The sequence below is a fragment of the Globicephala melas genome, chromosome 6 (assembly GCF_963455315.2).
Source record: "Globicephala melas chromosome 6, mGloMel1.2, whole genome shotgun sequence".
NCBI classification, from domain to species: Eukaryota; Metazoa; Chordata; class Mammalia; order Artiodactyla; family Delphinidae; genus Globicephala; species Globicephala melas.
Window position 1 is genome coordinate 91,867,486 of NC_083319.1, and position 20,257 is coordinate 91,887,742.

The 20,257-nt window shown below is 41.3% G+C and overlaps 1 protein-coding gene across 12 annotated transcripts in view; it reads right to left on the reverse strand.

The window, feature by feature from the left end:
• Positions 1-300: 300 nt before the first annotated feature.
• Positions 301-20,257, reverse strand: part of CDK20 (cyclin dependent kinase 20) — a 32,847-nt gene continuing 12,890 nt past the window's right edge. For 2 of the 12 annotated variants that reach the window (XM_060301199.1, XM_060301197.1), the window contains one exon: positions 301-1,636. In XM_060301199.1, the coding sequence (XP_060157182.1) occupies positions 1,414-1,636 (223 nt within the window). In that variant the 3' untranslated portion in view covers positions 301-1,413. Of the gene's footprint in view, positions 1,637-9,839; positions 10,022-11,499; positions 11,818-12,495; positions 12,615-13,061; positions 16,101-17,385; positions 19,294-19,358; positions 19,870-20,257 lie in introns of those variants that run through there. The other 10 variants (XM_060301194.2, XM_060301195.2, XM_060301196.2 and 7 more) reach the window with 10 other exon arrangements.

Below are 20,257 nucleotides of genomic sequence, written 5' to 3' on the forward strand. Positions count from 1 at the left end.
AACATAGCACAGAGAGATCAGCTCGGTGCTTTGTGTCCATCCAGAGGGGTGGGATAAAGGAGGGTGGGAGGGAGATGCAAGAGGGAGGAGATCTGGGGATGTATGTATATGTATAGCTGATTCACTTTGTTATACAGCAGAAACTACCACACCATTATAAAGCAATTATACTTCAATAAAAATGTTAAAAAGTTAAATAAAATTTGTCTGATATAAGTGTACCTATCCATGGTCTCATGTTGTTTGCATTTTCAGGAAATATTTTTTTCCCCTTCACTTTCAGTCTGTATGTGTCTTTGAACCTGAAGTGAGTTTTCTGTAGGGAGCATTTCGTTGGATCTTTTTTAAAAAAAATCCAGCTCCTCTGCCTTTTGACTGGAGAATTTAATCCATTATATTTAAAATAACTGTTGATGGGTAAGGACTTACTAATGCCATCTTATTAATATTTTTCTGACTCTTGTAGTTCCATTGTTCTTTCTTCTTCTCTTGCTTTCTTTGTGAATTTATGCTTTTCTGTAATGTAAGCTTTGATTCTTTTCTCTTTAACTGTTATGTATCTATTGTAGGTTCTTGCTATTTGGTTACCATGAACCTTACATAAAACATAGATGTAACAGTTTATTTTAAGTTGATGACAACTTAACTTCAATTGCATACAAAAATGCTACCCTTTTACTCCCCCACCCCACATTTTATGTTTTTGATGTCAAAATTTACCTCTTTGTATATTGTATATTTTTACACATTATTATTATTGTCATTTTAAATAATTTTATCCTTTAACCTTTATACTAAAGTGATTAACACAACACTGTATTACAATATTACAATATTCTGAATTTGTCTATATACATACCTTTACCAGAATGTTTTATATTTTCATACGTTCTCATGTTAGTAATTACCGTCATTTCCTTTCAGCTTGAAGAAATCCTATCAGCATTTTTTGTGAGGCAGGTCTAGTGTAGAATAGCTCCCTCAGCTTTTATTTGAGAACAAACATCTCTTCTTCATTTTTGAAAGATAGCTTTGCTGGGTAAACTTCTTTGGCAGTGTTTCTTTTTCTGCGCTTTGAATTTTTCATCCCACTCTCTCCTCGCTTGCAAGGTTTCCACTGAGTATCCGCTGATAGACTTATTGGGGGTTCCTTTATTATGTGAGGGTTTGTTTTTCTCTTGACAGTTTTAAAAATTCTCTCTTTGTCTTTGATTTTACACAGTTTTTTAATAGTGTGTCTTTGAGAAGATCATTTTGGGTTGATATTTGGTGTTGACCTATTAGCTTCATGAACTTGTATGTCCAAATCTTCTCTCCCCAGATTGGGAAGTTATCAGCCATTCTTTCTTTCTTTTTTGGCTTAAAAGAGCAGAAATTTATTTTCTCACAGTTTTGGAGGCCAGAAGTCCAAAATCAAGGTGTTTGCAGGGCCATGATCTCTCCAGAGACTCTAGAAAAGATTCCTTTCCTTGCAATTTCCAACTTCAGTGAATGGCTGTTGGCATTCCTTGGCTTGTGGCTGCTCACTCCAATCTCTGCCTCCATTTTCACATGGTCTTTCTCCTCCTTTCTGTCGGTGTCTTCTCCTCTTATTATAAGGACACTTGTCATTAGATTTCGAGCCCACCTGGATAATCTAGAATGATTGCAAATAAGTTTTTGATATAATTACATATGCAAAGACCCTTTTCCAAAATAATGTCACACTAACAGGTTCCAGGGATTAGAACATGGACATATTCAGTGGGGGCACCATTTAATTCATTATACCCAATGTGAGGTGCCCTTCCAAGTGGCAGGGAAGCATTTGTCACTGACACATTGAACTTTCCTACAGGTGCCCACATCCTATTCTCAAACTTGCCAAGTATCCAGATGGGTTTCTGTGATGCCAGCAAACCCAGACAGGATGCAGAGTGGGACCCAGACACAGCTTTGTTTCATGTTAGCTTTCAGTGATGTCTCTTTTTTTTCTTTCTTTTTTTTTTTAAACTTTCTTTTTTTTTTTTTTTTTGTGTGGTACATGGGCCTCTCACTGTTGTGGCCTCTTCCGTTGCGGAGCACAGGCTCCGGACATGCAGGCTCAGCAGCCATGGCTCATGGGCCCAGCCGCTCCGCAGCATGTGGGACCTTCCCGGACCAGGGCACGAACCCGTGTCCCCTGCATCGGCAGGCAGACTCTCAACCACTGCACCACCAGAGAAGCCCTAACCTTTCTTTTTTGTTGAGTTAAAATATATGTAACATAAAGTTTACCATATTAATAATTTGTAAGCATTCAGTTCAGTGGTACTAAATACATTCACATTGTTGTGCAGCCATCTCCACCATCCATCCTCATAACTCTTTTCATTGTAAATCTGAAACTGTATACCTATTAAACAACTCAACTTCTCCATTCCCCCAGCCTCTGGCAACCACCATTATATGTTCTGTCTTTTTGATTTTGACTACTGTAAATGCCTCATATCACTGGACTTATACAGTTTTTGTCTTTTTGTTCCTGGTTTATTTCACTTAACATAATGTATTCAAGGTTTGACTATGTTGTAGCATATTGCAGAATTTCCTTCCTAAACATGAAGTTTTTAGAATAAAACAATGAAATATTCCATTGTAAGTATATAACACATCTTGCTTATTCATTCATCATTTGATGGGCACTTGAGTTACATCCTTGTTTTAAATAATATGAATAATGCTGCTAGGAATGTGAGTGTACAAATATCTCTTCAAGACCCTACTTTGTTTTTGGTATATATCCAGAAGTGGAATTTCTAGGTAATATGGTAATTCTACTTTTAATTTATTAAGGAACCTCCATACTTTTTTCCAATTGTAGCTGTACCATTTTAAATTCCCACTGACAGTGCACAAGGATGCCAAATTCACCATATCATTGTCAGTACTCACTGTTTTCTAAGAAGTCATTACCAAATCAAATATTATGAAGCTTTTGTCTTGTGTTTTCTTCTAAGAGTTTTGTTGTTTTAGGTCTTATATTTATGTCATTGATCCATTTTGAGTCAATTCTGTATATGGTGTAAGGTAAGGATCAAATGTCATTCTTTTCTATGCAGATATCCATTTTCGACAGCACCATTTGTTGGAAAGACTACCCTTTAGAGTTGAGGAAGATGGCGGAAGAGTAAGACAGAGATCACCTTCCTCCCCACAGATACATCGGAAATACATCTACACGTAGAACTGCTCCTATAGAACACCAACTGAATGCTGGCAGAAGACCTCAGACCTCCCAAAAGGCAAGAAACTCCCCACGTACTTGGGTAGGACAAAAGAAAAAAGAAAAAACAGACACAAAAGAATAGGGATGGGACCTGCACCAGTGAGAGGGAGCTGTGAAGGAGGAAATGTTTCCACACACTAGGCAGCCCCTTCGCGGGCGGAGACTGCGGGTGGCAGAGGGGGGAAGCTTCAGAGCTGCGGAGGAGAGCGCAGCAACAGGGATGCGGAGGGCAAAGTAGAGAGATTTATGCACAGAGGATTGGTGCCGACCAGCAGTCACCAGCCCGAGACACTTGTCTGCTCACCCACCGGGGCAGGCGGGGGCTGGGAGCTGAGGCTCGGGCTTCAGTCGGATCGCAGGGAGAGGACTGGGGTTGGCAGCGTGAACACAGCCTGAAGGGGTTAGTGCACCACGGCTAGCAGGGAGGGAGTCCAGGAAAAAGTCTGCACCTGCCGAAGAGGCAAGAGACTTTTTCTTCCCTCTTTGTTTCCTGGTGCTCGAGGAGAGGTAATTAAGAGAGCCGCTTAAAGGAGCTCCAGAGATGGGCGCGAGCCGCGGTAACAGCGCGGACCCCCACGGTAACAGCGCGGACCCCAGAAACAGGCAGGAGATGCTAAGGCTGCTGCTGCCACCAAGAAGCCTGTGTGCAAGCACAGGTCACTATCCACACCTTCCCTCCCGCGAGCCTGTGCAGGCTGCCACTGCCAGGGTCCCGTGATCCAGGGACAACTTCCCCAGGAGAGGGCACGCCGTGCCTCAGGCTGCTGCAACGTCACACTGGCCTCTGCCGCCGCAGCCTCGCCAAGCATCCGTACCCCTCCCACCCCCAGCCTGAGTGAGCCAGAGCCCCCAATCAGCTGTTCAACCCTGTCCTGTCTGAGCGAAGAACAGACGCCCTCAGGCCACCTACATGCAGAGGTGGGGCCAAATCAAAAGCTGAACGCCGGGAGCTGTGCGAACAAAGAAGAGAAAGAGAAACCCTCCCAGCAGCCTCAGGAGCAGCGGATTAAATCTCCACAGTCAACTTGATGTACCCTGCATCTGTGGAATACCTAAATAGACAACAAATCATCCCAAATCGAGGAGGTGGAGTTTGGGAGCAAGATATATTATTTTTTCCCCTTTTCCTTTTTGTGAGTGTGTATGTGTATGCTTCTGTGTAAGATTTTGTCGGTATGGCTTTGCATTCACCATTTGCCCTAGGGTTCTGTCAGTCCGTTTTCTTTTTATTTTTCAAAAAATTTTTTTCTTAATAATTATTTTTTATTTTAATAACTTTATTTTATTTTATCTTTATTTTATCCTCTTTCTTTCTTTCTTTCTATTTTTTCTCCCTTTTATTCTGAGCCATGTGGATGAAAGGCTCTTGGTGCTCCTGTGCCTCTGAGGTGGGAGAGCCAACTTCAGCTGACTTCAGGTCCACAAGAGACCTCCCAGCTCCACGTAATGTCAAACGGTGAAAATCTCCCAGAGATGTCCACCTCAACACGAACACCCAGCTTCACTCAATGACTAGCAAGCTACAATGCTGGACACCCTATGCCAAACAACTACCAAGACAGGAAGACAACCCCACCCATTAGCAGAGATGCTGCTTAAAATCATAATAAGGCCACAGACACCCCAAAACATACCACCAGATGTGGACCTGCCCACCAGAAAGATAAGATCCAGCCTCATCCACCAGAACACAGGCACTAATCCCCTCCACCAGGAAGCCTACACAACCCACTGAACCAACCTTAGCCACTGGGGACAGACATCTAAAACAACAGGAACTACGAACCTGCAGCCTGCAAAAAGGAGACCCCAAACACAGTAAGATAAGCAAAATGAGAAGACAGAGAAACACACAGCAGATGAAGGAGCAAGGTAAAAGCCCACCAGACCTATCAAATGAAGAGGAAATAGGCAGTCTACCTGAAAAAACATTCAGAATAACGATAGTAAAGATGACCCAAATCTTAGAAATAGAATAGAGAAAATGGAAGAAACATTTAACAAGGACCTAGAAGAACTAAAGAGGAAACAAGCAACGATGAACAACACAATAAATGAAATTAAAAATACTTTAGAAGGGATCAATAGCAGAATAACTGAGGCAGAAGAACGGATAAGTGACCTGGAAGATAAAGTAGTGGAAATAACTAGTGCAGAGCAGAATAAAGAAAAAAGAATGAAAAGAACTGAGGACAGTCTCAGAGACCTCTGGGAAAACATTAAATGCACCAACATGCGAATTATAGGGGTCGCAGAAGAAGAAGAGGAAAAGAAAGGGACTGAGAAAATATTTGAAGAGATTATAGTTGAAAACTTCCCTAATATGGGAAAGGAAATAGTCAATCAAGTCCAGGAAGCACAGAGAGTCCCATACAGGATAAATCCAAGGAGAAACATGCCAAGACACATATTAATCAAACTATCAAAAATTAAATACAAAGAAAACATATTAAAAGCAGCAAAGGAAAAGCAACACATAACACACAAGGGAATCCCCATAAGGTTAACAGCTGATCTTTCAGCAGAAACTCTGCAAGCCAGAAGGGAGTGACAGGACATATTTAAAGTGATGAAGGAGAAAAACCTGCAACCAAGATTACTCTTCCCAGCAAGGATCTCATTCAGATTTGATGGAGAAATGAAGACCTTTACAGACAAGCAAAAGCTGAGAGAGTTCAGCACCACCAAAACAGCTTTACAACAAATGCTAAAGGAACTTCTCTAGGCAAGAAACACAAGAGAAGGAAAAGACCTACAATAACAAACCCAAAACAAATAAGAAAATAGTAATAGGAACATACATATTGATAATTACCTTAAATGTAAATGGATTAAATGCTCCCACCAACAGACACAGAGTGGCTGAATGGATACAAAAACAAGACCCATATATATGCTGTCTACAAGAGACCCACTTCAGACCTAGGGACACATACAGACTTAAAGTGAGGGGATGGCAAAAGATATTCCATGCAAATGGAAATCAAAAGAAAGCTGGAGTAGCAATTCTCATATCAGACAAAATAGACTTTAAAATAAAGATTATTAGAAGAGACAAAGAAGGACACTACATAATGATCAAGGGATCGATCCAAGAAGAAGATATAACAATTATAAATATTTCTGCACCTAACACAGGAGCATCTCAATACATAAGGCAAATACTAACAGCCATAAAAGGGGAAATCGACAGTAACACAATCATAGTAGGGGACTTTACCACCCCACTTTCACCAATGGACAGATCATCCAAAATGAAAATAAATAAGGAAACACAAGCTTTAAATGATACATTAAACAAGATGGACTTAATTGATATTTATAGGACATTCCATCCAAAAACAACAGAATACACATTTTTCTCAAGTGCTCATGGAACATTCTCCAGGATAGATCATATCTTGGGTCACAAATCAAGCCTTGGTAAATTTAAGAAAATTGAAATCGTATCAAGTATCTTTTCTGACTACAGCACTATGAGACTAGATATCAATTACAGGTAAAGATCTGTAAAAAATACAAACACATGGAGGCTAAACAATACACTAGTTAATAACGAAGTGATCACTGAAGAAATCAAAGAGGAAATCAAAAAATACCTAGAAACAAATAACAATGGAGACACGACGACCCAAAACCTATGGGATGCGGCAAAAGCAGTTCTAAGTGGGAAGTTTATAGCAATACAATCCTACCTTAAGAAACAGGAAACATCTCAAATAAACAACCTAACCTTGCACCTAAAGCAGTTAGAGAACAAAGAACAAAAAATCCCCAAAGTTAGCAGAAGGAAAGAAATCATAAAGATCAGATCGCAAATAAATGAAAAAGAAATGAAGGAAACGATAGCAAAGATCAATAAAACTAAAAGCTGGTTCTTTGAGCAGATAAACAAAAAAGATAAACCATTAGCCAGACTCATCACAAAAAAAAGGGATAAGACTCAAATCAATAGATTTAGAAATGAAAAAGGAGAAGTAACAACTGACACTGTAGAAATACAAAGGATGGTGAGAGATTACTACAAGCAACTTTATGCCAATAAAATGGACAACCTGGAAGAAATGAACTAATTCTTAGAAATGCACAACCTGCCAAGACTGAACCAGGAAGAAATAGAAAATATGAACAGACTAATCACAAGCACTGAAATTGAAACTGTGATTAAAAATCTTCCAACAAACAAAAGCCCAGGACCAGATGGCTTCACAGGTGAATTCTGTCAAACATTTAGAGAAGAGCTAACACCTATCCTTCTCAAACTCTTCCAAAATATAGCAGAGGGAGGAACACTCCCAAACTCATTCTAAGAGGCCACCATCACCCTGATACCAAAACCAGACAAGGATGTCACAAAGAAAGAAAACTACAGGCCAATATCACTGATGAACCTAGATGCAAAAATCCTCAACAAAATACTAGCAAACAGAATCCAACAGCACATTAAAAGGATCATACACCATGATCAAGTGGGGTTTATTCCAGGAATGCAAGGATTCTTCAACATACGCAAATCAATCAACGTGATACACCATATTAACCAATTGAAGGAGAAAAACCTTATGATCATCTCAATAGATGCAGAGAAAGCTTTCGACAAAATTCAACACCCCAAAATAAAAAAATTCAACACCCATTTATGATAAAAACCCTGCAGAAAGTAGGCATAGAGGGAACTTTCCTCAACATAATAAAGGCCATATATGACAAACCCACAGCCAACATCATCCTCAATGGTGAAAAACTGAAAGCATTTCCACTAAGATCAGGAAAAAGACAAGGTTGCCCACTCTCACCTCTATTACTCAACATAGTTTTGGAAGTTTTTGCCACAGCAATCAGAAAAGAAAAAGAAATAAAAGGAATCCAAATCGGAAAAGAAGTAAAGCTGTCACTGTTTGCAGATGACATGATACTACACATAGAGAATCCCAAAGATGCTACCAGAAAACTGCTAGAGCTAATCAATGAATTTGGTAAAGTAGCAGGATACATACTCTCTTGATTAATGTAGCTTTGTAGTATAGTCTGAAGTCAGGGAGTCTGATTCCTCCAGCTCCATTTTTCTTTCTCAAGATTGCTTTGGCTATTCGGGGTCTTTTGTGTTTCCATATAATTAAAAAATTTTTTTGCTCTAGTTCTGTGAAAAATGCCAATGGTAGTTTGATAGGGATTGCACTGAATCTGTAGATTGCCTTGGGTAGTTCTTATCATCTTACCTCATGTGCCTACTTATCTCTAAGTGAGTCCTGCACACTGTATTTGAAAAGAGAGGCCTTGGGAGTTGTTAACCTTCTCCAGAAAGGATTTTCATTTACTCCCACCCAGTAACTGGGCAGCTGCAGCCAGTGCAGGGACTGTTTACTTTCAGACCACCCTCACTCTTAGGTTGCAACTTGATAACCCACCCCAATGTAAGAGGATTCACAGGGCTCCATTCCTTGGTGGACCTGCAGTCCAACTTTTGTCTACTTGGCTATTAAAGCTCTGCTCAGCCCCTTAGCTTTGTAGTAAACATCTCCAGGGCAAAAGCAGCCCCATTTTTAGGCTTAGCACTTTGATTTCTGCCATCTTCTGAATCTTGGCCTAGAAACCGTTTGCTCTTTTTAGCTCTCTTACTTGATATATTTTCTAATTTTTCTAATTGTCCTTCACTGACAAGTATGTGTGAATCATGTGCTCTACCATTCCCAAGAGAGAACCTTAGTGGATTCCTCTTCTTCTATACAATATATTCTCAAATTGCTCTGGAGATGTTAATTACACTTATTCCAAAGTCTTCTTTAAACAACTAGAGTTGTTTATGTGAAATCTGTTTCATCAGGTTTTACCTTTTTGTTTACAAGCTTAGTTCTTTTACAGAATTAGTTCTGTTTACATATGAAACTGTTCCCGGATGTCTGCTCATCTTGATATTTGCGATGCCAGTTTGCCCATGCTTTCAAAGACCTCCTTCCCTCCAGGAGGAGGATACTCCCCCCAGGTGAGAGCCACTTCCTCAATCTGCCGGCTAACACCCCCTTTTGCCATTTCTCTCTGGCCAAATGCTTCCTCCCAATGCCCAAGAATCACCTCTAAAACAAATGTCCTGGCAACAGAAGGCCTTCATCATCTGAAGCAAATGCTTGCATTCTGTCGAATATGCCTCAGTTTTCCTTTCAGTTGGGCCCTTGTGGAGACTTGAAAAGGGGGAAAGAAGGGTGAGAATGCAGTAGTGAGAAGGAACTGCAAGGAGAAGAAAGACTATGAGTAGGACAAGGAGACAGGAAAGCAGGGGCCCGTGGACAAGAAAACACAGGCAGCCCACAGGGCTGGACCTCTGAGAGGGTGAGAGGCTGCAGAGATGGGGCCAGGGAACAGGCTGTGGCACACTAGAGCCGAAGGGGGATGAGGAGTCTGCCCTCCGTGTGGCAGGCAAGGAGGACCTTGGGGGACTGAGCAGAATTACGTGGTCACTTGGTCTGCCATGTGGAGGGCCTGGCTTGAAGTGCCACCTGGCACAGCGGTCTGGTGCCAGGTCCACAGACCCTGGGAAACAGCAGAGGTTCCTGAGAGCTGGGTCACTCACCAGCAGGAGGGGGCCTTCTGGAAAGTCACAGGCCTCCAATGAACACGAGTATGTAGGCAGGCAGGAGGCTTGCTTACACCCGTTCTCTGCTTTGCATACTTTGATCAGTCCCCGCTCATCCACGGTGACAGCCAGTTGCAGCTGAGGGTAAGTCACCAAATTCACCAGAGCTGCAGGCTGTAGAGGGCTCGACAGAGCTCTGTGCCCTAGGCAACAACAAAATTAATGTAACAACTCACATAGGGCCCATTTATTTCCTAAACGCTTATTATTTTCATTCATTTGACCATCACCCAGTGCACACTGGGGACGTGCAGGTGTAAAGGATGTGATCCCCATCCTCACAGGCTGCACAGCATGGTAGGGAACACAACACAGGAGCAATGTTCTACCACAGAGGAGACAGGTGTGTCCTGGAGGAGAGCAGTGGCTGAGCATGGGTGTTGAGACTGCCTGGGGTTGGTGCCATTGCAGGGGGACTGAGGGTGGGGTCCTTCATGTGCACTGGGCACAGGATGTCTGAAGCACTCCCAGTGGTTACCTATGGCTCAACTAAAGAAGGCTGGGCAGGGAGGCAGGACCCAACACTACCCACCCTGCCCAGGATCTGGGCTGTGCTTGGGACCCAGGCTGTGCTGGGGACCTGGGCTGTACTCAGGACCTGGGCTGTGCAGGGCTGCATAAAGAGAACTTCCACGTGGAGCATCTCACTTGGTCCCCAAGGAACCCAGGTTTACAGATAAGCTAATTCAGCCTTGTAGTTGTAAACAGTTTCTGTTGCATATCTACAACTGCCCTGCTCAGAACATGCCCTTCCCAGTGGTGTGCCCAGCAGTGCCACCACAGGCTGGGCCTGGCGAAGGCCATTAGCACAGAGGAAAATGACTGGTCCGAGATGGGCTGATTCCCAGATACATGGTCTCTCCCACGATTCTGAAAGCTAGAACAGCGAGGTAAGAGCCCGGGTCCAGCAGGCCCACAGCACATTAGGACAGGGCATCAGAGAACCAATCCTCTAATTGCTGTTTCTGAGTTTCTCAGAGTTGCCACATGGGGTTTGTTTCCAATTTGGAGTTATTACGGTTCTTTTTCTATCAAGTGTTATCATGTTAGCATGATCTTTTTCCAATCATGATATCCCAGTATTCTTCCATTCTTTTTTTTCTTCCCCCTCACATCAGCAAATCAACAGTTGATTTCTGTTGCTTAAACAGCTAACAAGACTATTACTAGTAGGGACTCAGCACCGGTGACTGGCTCATGTCAACTAGGTCTCGGAGAATACACATTATTCGCCAGTGGCTAGTAGTATGGAAGTGGGTAAAGAAGCAGTGAAACTCCCCTTCCCATTTCAGAATAGGAAGTAGCAACCAGGGAAACAGAGTTCAGAAACAGGCTACATAATGCATGACTCCAACAAAATGATTGAGCTTTTTAAAAATAAAATAAGATTGGAGATGTATTCACAAAGAGGATTAAGGTTGGGAAGCCAGGCAGAATAGGTGCCGAGGGGTCTAGCCCTGTCTAACAGTCCCACACTGTGACCAATGGACCACACTAGAGTTCAACAAACCATGGCCTGCAGCCAAACCCAGCCCACTGACCATTTTTGTATTTTCGTTAAAAAAAAATCAAAGAATATTTCATGACACATGAAAAAAACAAGAAACTCACATGTGAGTGTCCATAAGTACAGTTTTATTGGAACACAGCCACTCCCTTTTTGTTTACTTGTATACAGCTGCTTCTGCATTTCAGCCACATAGTTAAGTAGTTGCAACAGGACCACGTGGTCTGCAAAGCCTAAAATATTTGCTCTCTGGCCCTTTACAGAAAAGGTCTGCCACCCCAGCACCAAAGCTCTTTATGTTCAAGTCAAGACCTTTTTGTTTTGGCAACTATGGAACCTCCCAGCCTTCAGGTCTTCTTCCTGCCCGAGAGCCCCTCATCGAAGCCTGTGTGGTCTCATGTCCACAGCCTAAGGTGGGTCAGGGCAACACAACTGCAATGAAACAGAAACCAGCCACCTGCACCCATCAGTCACCAGAGACCTTCACTCGAAATTATAATGTCAAACATCACAATGTATATGAGGAAAATAAAGCACGTGGAAGAGAAAAAAAACATAAACAAATGAAAAAACTGACCATGGAGGAAAGACATATGAGGCAAATAACTGTATCCTTTAAACGACAAAAAAGAGCAATCAGAGAATATGAAAATGGATAGGAAAGCTTTTAACAATTAGTACCAACCAAGTTATCGAGGTTTTAACACTTAAGTTTGCAAGTGGGGTGAGTAAAATCTGCATTATCTGGGAAAAACCACCCAGAGGCAGGCATTGGCTCCAATGTGGACAGCACAGAACTGGGCATGGCAGCTGTCAATCCCCTTGCATAAACAGCCTCCATCAGGCACTGCAAAAATGCCCATCTCCCTGAGGCAGGACAGCAGAAAGTCAAGGGCATTTGCGATCAATCAGACTCAAGTCTGAAGTGTGACCTGGCACAGCGACTGAGCCTCCTGCAGCTCAGATTTCTCATCTGTACAATGGGGCTCCCACTACTCACCTCACAAGTTGGCTGTGATGATAAAGAATAAAGGCAAAGGGCCTTGCTAAGACTGAGGACATAGCAGCATCTGGTCACTTCTCATCCTGGCCCCCTCCTGAACAGCTCACCTCTTGCAGATCCCAGGCACACACGGTGCCATCTGATGACACGGCGCACACCACGGACTTCTCCCGCCCATCAAACCAGTACTCTTTGGTTGAGATGTAGGCCAGCTCATCTATCTCTCCTGAAAGAGAACACAGACTTGCCTTAAGCACAAACATGGATGCCTGGAATGTGAACATTCAACTTAGTGAAGGGGAGGCAGGCAAGTCATTCCTCTTCTCTCTCAGGAGCATGACAGGTGCTGATTCTGGGGACAGCAGTGGACAGAAAGAGCTGGGACTTCAGACTTACAATTTGGGTATCATGCCCAGGACTGCCTACCACCCACCAGCCATGTTACTGTGAACAACAGTTACAACATCCTTATCTCTTAGTTTCTGTTTCTTTCTACTCTGAAATAGATGTAATGATCTCTGTTAGGATCAAATGATAACAGAGGTATAGAACATAGCAGGGTATGTCCTCATTATGTGGCATTTTCCAACTAATTGGCTGAAAAACTAAATCCCTGGAGATCTGACCAGGGAAAGAGTGGGAATGCACAGTTACCACCTTCCCCACCCCATACCTTTGTGCCCAGCAACGGCTTTGCAGATAAAATCCTTCTCTGGCCACCCAGATTCCATTTGGAACTCCAGCTCGGATCGGCAGAGATAGTACTGTTTCCATGTCTGTGTGCCCAGGGTCATCTGGGAGGCTTTACCGGAGGACCAGCGTCTCAGACACAGCTGCCTGAAACAAAGACCCCACAGTCCCAGGCAGAACAGGAGTCATTAGAAGGTGTTTTGGCATCAGTAGGCCTAGCTTTGATTCCCAGCTTCACCGTCTACTAGCTTGGACAACTCACTTTGCCTATGTAGGCCTCAGTTTCCTCCACCGTTAAATGGGGATAACGATATGACACTGAACGAGTGCTCACCACATGTCAGGAATAGGTGCTTTTTGTGTTTCCAGTCAATCTATATAACAACCCCATGAAGTAGGTCCTCATCTCCATTTTAGATATGAGAGAGGGGTTAAACAACTAACCCAGGGTCATGCAGCCTTGGTCATGCAACTGCAACTCAAGAGTTTGCATTTTTTTGAAGCCTCCAACTATTGTTGAACTGTCTGTTTCTCCCTTCAATTTTGTCAGCCCTTCATGCATTTTGTTGCTTTGTTATTAGGTCCATATACAGTTATAATTTTTTAGATCTTCTTGATGGATTGATCTGTTTATTATTATAAAATATCCTTCTTTGTCTCTAGTAACACTTTTTGTCTTAAAGTCTATTTTGTCTGTTATTAGCATGGTCATTCTAGCTCTCTCTTGGTTGCTGTTTGCATGGTATATGTTTCCATTCTATTATTTTCAACCTGTATCTTTGAATCTAAAATGTGTCTATTGTAAAGAGCATATACTTGGATATTTTTAATCCCTTCTGCCAATCTCTGCCTTTTCAATGGAGTGTTTAATCCATATATATTTAATACAACTGATAAGATAGGATTTACATATGTCATTTTGCTTATTTCTATGCATTTTTCCTTCTATTCCTCTGGTACTGCCTTCTTTTGTATTAAGTATTTTCTTATGTCCTATTCCCTTGTCATTTCTTCAACTGTATATTCTTTTAATTCTTAGTGGTTGCCTTGGGGATTACCGGATAAAATCTTAATTTATGACAATCTAGTTTTGATTAATATCAACTTAATAGTATCAAAAAACTTAGCTCCTGTGTAGCTCCATTTTATGCCCCTCTCATTCATGCTGTTATTGTCATACAAATTACTTCTTCATACATTATGTACCCAATGGAGAGTCACAATTATTGTTTTATGCAGTTGTCCTTTAAATCACGTAGGAAAAAAGGAGTTACAAAAAATTCATTTATGTTGCCTATGTGGCTACTTTACTGGTGCTACTTCTTCACGTGGATTCAAGTTCCTGTCTAATGTCCTTTCATATCAATCTGAAAGACTCTCTTTAGTATTTTTTGTAGGGCACATCTACTAGCAACAAATTCTCAGAGCTTTTGTTAATCTAGGAATGTCTTAATTTTCTCCTTCATTTTGCTAGATATAGAATTCTTGATGACAATCTTTTTCTTCCCACACCTTCAATACATCAGCCCACTCCTTTTTGGGCTCCATGGTTTTTTATGAGAAATCAACCATTAATCTCATTGGGGTTGTCCTGTACATGATGAGTTGCTTCTCTCTTGATGCTTTCAAGATTCTGTCTTTGGCTTTCAAGTTGGATTATAAAGTGTCTCGAAATGGAACTCTTTTGACTTTATCCTACTTGCAGCTCACTGAGCTTCTGGATGTGTAAATTAACATTTTCCATCAAATTTGGGAAGTTTTCAGCCATATCTTTAAATACTTTCTACTTTCTTTCTCCTCTCATCTGGAACTCCCTATTATTTGTTGCTTGCATGCTTGATGGTGTCCCACAGGTCTCTTAGGCACTATTCATTTTTCTTCATCTTTAGCTTCATTGCGTTCCTCAGACTGGATAATCTCAACTGACCTATATTCCAGTTTACTGATTCTTTCTTCCGCCTGCTCAAATCTGCTCTTGAATTTTTAATTTGATATTGTACTTTCCTACTCCATAATTTCTGTTTAGTTATTTTTTATAATTTCTCTTTATTAATATTCTCTATTAATGAGACACTGTTCTCATACTTCCCTTTAGTTCTTTTCACATGGTTTCCTCTAGTTCTTTGCACATACTGAAATAGTTGATTTAAAGTCTTTGTCTAGTAAGTCTGATGCCTGGGCTTCCTTGGGGACAGTCTCTATTGTTTGCTTTGTTTCCTGCATATTAGCCACACTTTATATCTTTGCATGACTTATAACTTCTGTTGAAAACTGAACATTTTAAATAACATAATGCAGAACTCTGGAAATCTGATTCCACCCCACCCGTTTTATTATAGCTGTTATTATTTTTTGTTTGTTTAGTGGAGTAACTCTGAAAAGTTTCTGAACTCTGAAAGTCTGTATTCTTTGTTATGTAGGGCCACTTATGTCCCTGTTCAGTTAAATTAATGTGCAGTAATGAGAGAACAGATATTTCCTAAATTTCTGGAACCACTAAATTTCCTAGTGATTGCCAAACGCTCTATGTGCAGGTTGGGGCATGTGTTCAACACTCAGCCAGGCAGTTGACTTCTCTGTCTTAGTCTTCACTTCCTGCTTCCATGGAACCTCAAGGTTAACCAGAGGTAAAAGTCTGGAGCCCTTTTATATCTTCCCTGAGTTAGCACACAGCCCTGAATAAGCACTTGGCCTTCTAGATTCCTAGGAATGTGTTGGAGCTTTCCAAAATCCCTAAGGACATCACATTCCCAGTTTTCCTTTTAAACTCTTTGGTTGGCCTATTGTTTCCTTAACTATCATTCATCAACTCTGATTAAAGACTAATTAAAAAGTTAATCAGGGCTTCCCTGGTGGTGCAGTGGTTAAGAGTCTGCCTGCCAATGCAGGGGACATGGGTTCATGCCCCGGTCCGGGAAGATCCCACATGCCGCAGAGCAGCTGGGCCCGTGAGCCATGGCCGCTGAGCCTGCGCGTCTGGAGCCTGTGCTCCACAATGGAAGGGGCCACAACAGTGAAAGGCCTGCGTACCACAAAAAAAAAAAAAAAAAAAAAAAGTAAATCAATTCTCTTTAGTTGTCTTGACAGATGCCCCAAAGTAAAGGTTTTTCACATTGGGTGAACTTCAAGCAAGGTAAAATAAAGACAGCTTACATGTGAGCTCTTCCAGGAAACACCAGACAGGTTGAACAATGACAATTCTCTGGGAATAAGGCTTTGAAGAATCTTACCCATTCTTACCCTTCCAGTGACTGCAGCTCCTGGTTTCACGGTGATTGTGAACTGTTGGTATTCAAGACTAACACAAAGCTGGAAGGTTATTATGGGAACAGAGCAAGTGAACACTTGCTGCTCTTACTGAGAATAAGCCATTTTTTTCTTGAATAAACACTTCCCAGACTACTGTAAGTCTCTGGTTAATTTCCAGAGTTCTGTAAAAGTTGATTTTGACAATTTATGCCAGTTTTCTCATTGCTTTTATGGAACAGAAAATTTTCAGAAGTCATTAATCCACCAATTTCCAAGAGTCTGCATCCTTAACTTGTATGTATCAATAACTACTGTCAATTCTATGATAGCAACTCGCTTATAAGGCTGTTGAAGATAAAACATTAGCTCATCCACACTATGGAGAATACTGAATCCCCACCTAGTCTGTGGACCCCAAAGTGAGTGAGACATGGCCCTTGCCCTATGAGTACTCTCAGCTGGTGGTTAGGAGGATAAGTAAAACTAAAATTCTGGAGAGAAATGCTAAGTTTCAGAAGGGGCAGCCTATAGTGCCATGGGAGTAAAACACAAGGAGAGTGAACATCTGGGAGAGGATTAGGGAGGCCCCATGGACAAAGGCTTTCAAAATTTACAGTCACCAGAGTTGATACAGCATCAGAGGACTCCAGTCATATCTCACAGAGGAGAAAAATAAGGCTGGGTGGGAAATAAGTAGCTCACAGCCCATGGTCCCAATAAGTACAACGCAAAGAGTTTCTCTCCATTCAAAGCCTGTACACTCACTGAGCACCTATGTGTCAGGCTCTGTACTAGGCACTAGTGACCTCTAACACACTGGGAAGGATCCAGTGCTTATGTCGGATATGGGTTTTCCTGTCCTCACTGAAACCCTGTTCCTTCTACCAGAAGTAGCATACTCACAGCCTGCAGGCAGAATGGGCATCCAGATTACCTTGTCTGGCCTGCATAGGATTGGCCTACTTGAACTAGCTGTCAATACTTAAAAATCAAGAGATTTCACATACAAATTAGGTAAAAGAAGAAGATATCTAGCTATACTGAAATCAAATTCTCACCTGGAAAAATTTATCTGGGGCCACACAGAACGGTACTCCTCAGACAAGAATGAGCTTTCAGGGAATTCCCTGGTGGTCCAGTGGTCAGGACTCTGCTTTAACTGATGAGGGCCTGGGTTCGATCCCTGGTTGGGGAGCTAGGATCCTGCAAGCCACATGGCACAGCCAAAAAAAAAAAGAATGAGCTTTTAGCTCCACCATGGCCTTCACCATCCCTTTTATCTCTTGGACTAAGAGGCTGAGTATCAGCTGCCTCACATCATCATTCTTATGTTGTTGACTTTCTTTTAGTTGAAATAAACAGAAAGGGAAATTTCTTGTACCCATATCTCAACCTAAACAGTGTGAAAATAAAAGCTAGACTAAGAAGATAATGTGGTTTAAGAAAAAGGGGGGGATAACATTTCTTTGTGGAAGTGAAATCTATTTCTACATATTTAAGGCCATTATACATCAAACCATAAGTAGGAACCATAACCAATATTCAGAAGAAATAAAACCAAGTGATTTGACCAAGAAAAGGGCAGACTGTCAACAAGGCTGAAGTGTGCACATGAGTAAAGTATGAGATAAGCCTCTGAAATACAAGGATGTATCAAGTGAAAAAACACCATGGCACCAAAACCTTTCAGAAAGCAATTAACAGCAAAACAATCTACTGTACACAAACAAAAAGAAATATTTTTTTTTTTGCTTAAACAAAAGCAAATATTTGCAATTTTAACCAAAAATCTAACGCATAGTGTGTTAAAGAGATGGCAGAATTTAAAAGGTCATGAAGCATTTTAAAGAAGTAACTTGCAGTGTTTTAAATTAGAATTATAGAGTACATATTAAAAACATACGACCGGTTAACCATGTTCATTACTGTGTCTGTAAGAGTTTCTATGGGCCTGGAGAGTTTTGGGGCCTAGTACCCATGACAGATACAACATTAGAAATGACACGTGCATGTGACGATGCTCCTGGAATGCTGCTGCAGTTGTCCCAGTTCCAGAAGCATAAACCCAGTATTTTTTATATGAACATAGGTCAAGGATACCATACCAAAGAATGACTGTAGGCTAAAAAGAGTTTAGCACCAAAAACTATAAAATAGTAATGAACCGAAAACCCATTCATGACTTGGCTTGCAGACAGCTGAAGAATCTGCTTGAGGAACCTGGAGGTACACACAATATGGTAACACATGCAAACATGTGGGGGTTAGGTGATAAGCTGCTCAAGAGATTTTATGAACTGCTGAAAGAAATATATTACTTATGTTACTCAAAGGGAAATTCCTACCCCAGCTTATCAGTAAAGATGAGAACAAAGACTAGGGTTTAGGGTTGGCATCCTACCCATTTCAACTGTGAGAATTGCCCTCCAAGGGCTTCCACAAATAGTTACACCAATCTATGAGTCAACTCATTTATTTCTAGTGACACAGTGTCTTTGAGAATCACATTTGGCAAGACATTCTCTTGTCCACTTATCTACAGAGAAATAAATTTCCAGAATTGAATGTTCTATGTAGAGTACATTCCCCAAATTGTAGAGATAAAGACTGAAATCCAGTAAAAGTTCCCTTACTTTAAAATTGACTAGAGATTAACATCATTTTTCTAATTAGTATGATTAGCAATAAAAAAATGAATAAAAAGCAACAAACAGAACAGTGCTGTATGATACTGAAAACTAAATATGGCAAGATTGGCATTCCACAATTCTCAAATTTATCAATTCACAGTTATTCTAAAAATAAAAACCATCAAGCAAAGATTCCCTCCATGTTTGGAGGAAACTTCATGTGAACAGTTGTTTTCCATAAGGAAAGACTAAAACTAAATGTAGCTCCTAGTTGATAGTCAAGGCTATATAGTCTGTCCTATATACTACAAGAGGCAGAAGATCTGACACTTACCCCTTGGGACAAAAGAAAAGATGTCAGGTTCCAAAGGAGGAATGAACAGAAAAGAAAAATTTAATAATTTAATGATTAAAATATTTTTTATTTTCTACTTTTAATTTTTTGAATTTTATTTAAGTTCTAATATCAAACATGCTTATATAACTATGTTGTTACACCAAAGTTGAAATCAAATAAAAGTGGTTCATTTGTCTATTGATTTTTCTATCAGCCAGCTGCATTCAAGTTGCTGTACATTTCTGCCCCTGAGTTTGGCACCCCCACCTACATCAACCTCCACTTGATTAACAAAATCGCTTATATTTCAATACACTGTAAAAAAAGTCTCACACCCCCAACTAGGGAGGAGTTTCCTGCTGGTAAGGGCTGTGGATTGTCCCTTCTTGTCTACTTAGCAGAAGCGCAGTGAGTGCTGAAAAGTACACCCCTCTCTCCTTTGAGGGATACTCTCCTGAGCAGGCCTGGCTCTTCCTCCACTCACCTCCACAGTTCCTTGGTCCTTGAAGCCTCATTCCAGACCTAGAAGAGTATCTGGTCAGTCAACATGCAATTAGTGCCTAGCCTGCCAGGCCCTGTGGAGGGGACAGAGAGCTAAATGAGACCCAGTGCTTGCACTCAAGAACACTCACCCTGGGGAGTTAGAGACAAATTCAGACAATCAAATAAAACACACCAAATAATGAATGACAAAGGAGAGAATGACCAACTCAGTTGGAGCCAAGGGGTTCAGAAGTAATTACTGATCAACTCCTGAAGGATGAGCAGTTATCCTCTAAGAAAATGGCTGAAGTATTTCAGGGAGAGAAAGATCCACTTGGGCAAAGATTCAGAAGTATGAAAAAGATGATGAGTAAGTTGCCTTAATCAGAACATAGAGAAAGGAGCTGGAGACAGGCTTAGACCAACTCTTGGAAGTCAGAAGGGTAAAAACAGTGAGAACTGTGAATGGAAAAGTGGCAA